Source organism: Penaeus monodon, chromosome 29, assembly GCF_015228065.2.
Source record: "Penaeus monodon isolate SGIC_2016 chromosome 29, NSTDA_Pmon_1, whole genome shotgun sequence".
NCBI lineage: Eukaryota > Metazoa > Arthropoda > Malacostraca > Decapoda > Penaeidae > Penaeus > Penaeus monodon.
In genome coordinates, this window is record NC_051414.1 from 24,413,587 (window position 1) to 24,416,042 (window position 2,456).

The 2,456-nt window shown below is 41.2% G+C and overlaps 1 protein-coding gene across 5 annotated transcripts in view; it reads left to right on the forward strand.

Moving 5' to 3' along the window:
- Window positions 1–2,456, forward strand: part of LOC119592056 (coiled-coil domain-containing protein 50-like) — a 14,069-nt gene that overhangs the window by 1,855 nt on the left and 9,758 nt on the right. Inside the window, exon 1 of one of the 5 annotated variants that reach the window (XM_037940858.1) lies at window positions 667–964. The exons of 3 other annotated variants lie outside the window; for them this stretch is intronic. In XM_037940858.1, the coding sequence (XP_037796786.1) occupies window positions 886–964 (79 nt within the window). In that variant the 5' untranslated portion in view covers window positions 667–885. Of the gene's footprint in view, window positions 1–666; window positions 965–2,456 lie in introns of those variants that run through there. One more of the 5 variants, XM_037940859.1, reaches the window with a different exon arrangement.

Here is a 2,456-nt window from a genome sequence, read left to right on the forward strand (position 1 = left end):
CGCTCACTTCGTGAAGAAATAACTATTTAACATAGAGCATAGTGGCATCAGATCAGGTCTTCATGCCGTGTATGCAAAGACCTTATCACAAAACAGTTACGCTCAACTTAACATTCAGTGGCCATCTCCGGATCCGTACCTGGTACCTGAAGATGCACGCGCGCTTGCTGTTAATGAAAGAAAGCCTGTGTAGCAAGGCAGGTGTAAACAATACGATGCATATGTTTCACAGTGACTTCCAAGAGACATATGAATTAAATAATACTGTACACAAAGTGATACCTCCTTCATTATCGAATTCATTAAAGCGTTTGAACTGAAACCAACAACTTCGGAAGTGTATAACAGCGGTACATTGTTCATGCGCAAACCTTTAATTCTACCGCTCTCCCTCTTCCACCAAACCATCCCCCTTCCAACCACCAATCGATCCGTAAAACCAACCCCTAAAAAGGGTGGCACCGCCGTGACGTCACGAACCCTGGGCACTCAGTCCGTGTGAACTTTGACCTCTGCTGAAAAGAACACCAAAACAACAACGAAGCTCCTCCCACGAGAGTCCATCGAGGTTGCCGGATGCGCGATGACCCCCGGTGGCGCTTCGTCTCCTCGGGGGTCGGGACGGGATAGGGAGGAGGGTACGGGGTATTGGGGAAAGCAGGGGGGGAGGTCAAGGGGCAGGGGGAAGGAGGGAGGGCGTGAGGGCCTCGAGGGGCAGGGCGAGGGGACGAGGGAGGAGGGAGGCTGAGAGCGTGTCACAACAAACCGTTTCCCTTGTCACTTGTCAGAGGGAGAGAGAGCACAGAGTGCACGCGGAGGGGGCGCGAGAGTGAGCTGGATGCGGCAGGGAGAACGAGGGCCACCCGAGCTCGTCTGCCTCTCAACATGGCGGAGTTTCAAGTGCAGGCCATGGCAGATTCGGCGACTCCCGAGGACCTGCCACAGAGAGGAAGAGTGACTGAAGGTACGGAGGAGAATTGAACGCTGGCGATATTCCGTTTCAGGTGCGGTTGGCCGTCGCGTTTAACGGTCATGAACAGAACCGTGCATGATATGTAGGTCGTGTTCCATCAGGCGACCAGAAAGACTATTTAAGGACTGGGATCGGATTCCTGTTCCATATTTGATTATTTGTTTATTGGATCGAACATTTTGTGCGAAGTGCGAGGCGTTGAAACAAGGAAGTGATGGGAACGTTAGTGAGCATTTTTTGTGCTATTGTGTTAAAAAAAAATCAAGGTTACGCAAAAAGGTGCCAATACACAGCTTTCCATGTACATTTTCATAAGTAATTACATATATAGTTTATAATCATGGAGAGTTAGCTTTGTTTTATTGTAAAAGAATGAAAAGAGGGCAACTGTTCTACCTGGGTGATCTTGTGTGAACATGTTACTAAATGCTGTATTGTTCAGCTGAGCATGTGGGAATGTGGATACACTTTACTTTTTACATATTTCTTGGAATTTGCAGGAGCACAATGGCATTCCACTCATATATATTATCAACTGACACACAATATTCTAAGAAATCATGGAAATAAACTGACAGATGCAAAGTTTTCATCTTTAAAGAAAACTATTATGAAGATTAGGAAAACCCAGATTACGAATTACACTTATTTAGATATTGCCATTACATTTCATTTATGTTTTGATTGGATTCAAAGATTGGAAGTAAAGCAGTATAAGGACAACCATTATTAGTGAAATATGGCTAAAACAAGACAAAGAAGGATATGTCATACCAAAAGAAGTATGTATTAGTCAGAAAATCCTGAATTTTGGTGATATTTTATTCTTGGTGCTTAACAACCTGTAGATAGCAATCCATACAAAGACATGACTGGTGGATTTTGTTAATGCTTATCTTAAATGAAAATGGTATAAATAGATGTACAAGGAGAAAGGTATCATTGACTACATCATTTGAATATTTTATGTGTTTGGTGACAGACAAGCAAATTTGATATGTTGATGATGTGGTAAAGCCAGTCTAAATCAGGTTTTGCTGCATTTACATTCATAAGGTATTCATCATTTCTTCATTTTTTCACATTATTGCATTTTGTGAACGCTTATATATTGATGGCAATAATGTGGAATACTATGAATTAAAAATAATAATTGAAAGGAAAATGCAGTAATATTAAATATTAAATGTTGTTATTGTTATTGTTACCAGCAGTTGATAATATTATAATAGCAGTAAGGTGGAATACTATGAATATAATAATAATTGAAAGTGTTTATTTATATCTTACCAGTAGGAAGACGAGTAGTATCAAAGTGTATTATGCTGAGTTAGTATTGAGACAGTTAATCTAAGCAGTTTTATAATTGGTGCTGGTACAGACCTTGGTGCTTATGCTAAGTGCTTTGATGTTCATGTGAGTGTAGATACGCCTAGTTATTTTGCATCAGTTTCTTTCTTTCATGCTGTTTTCTTACCTTTCA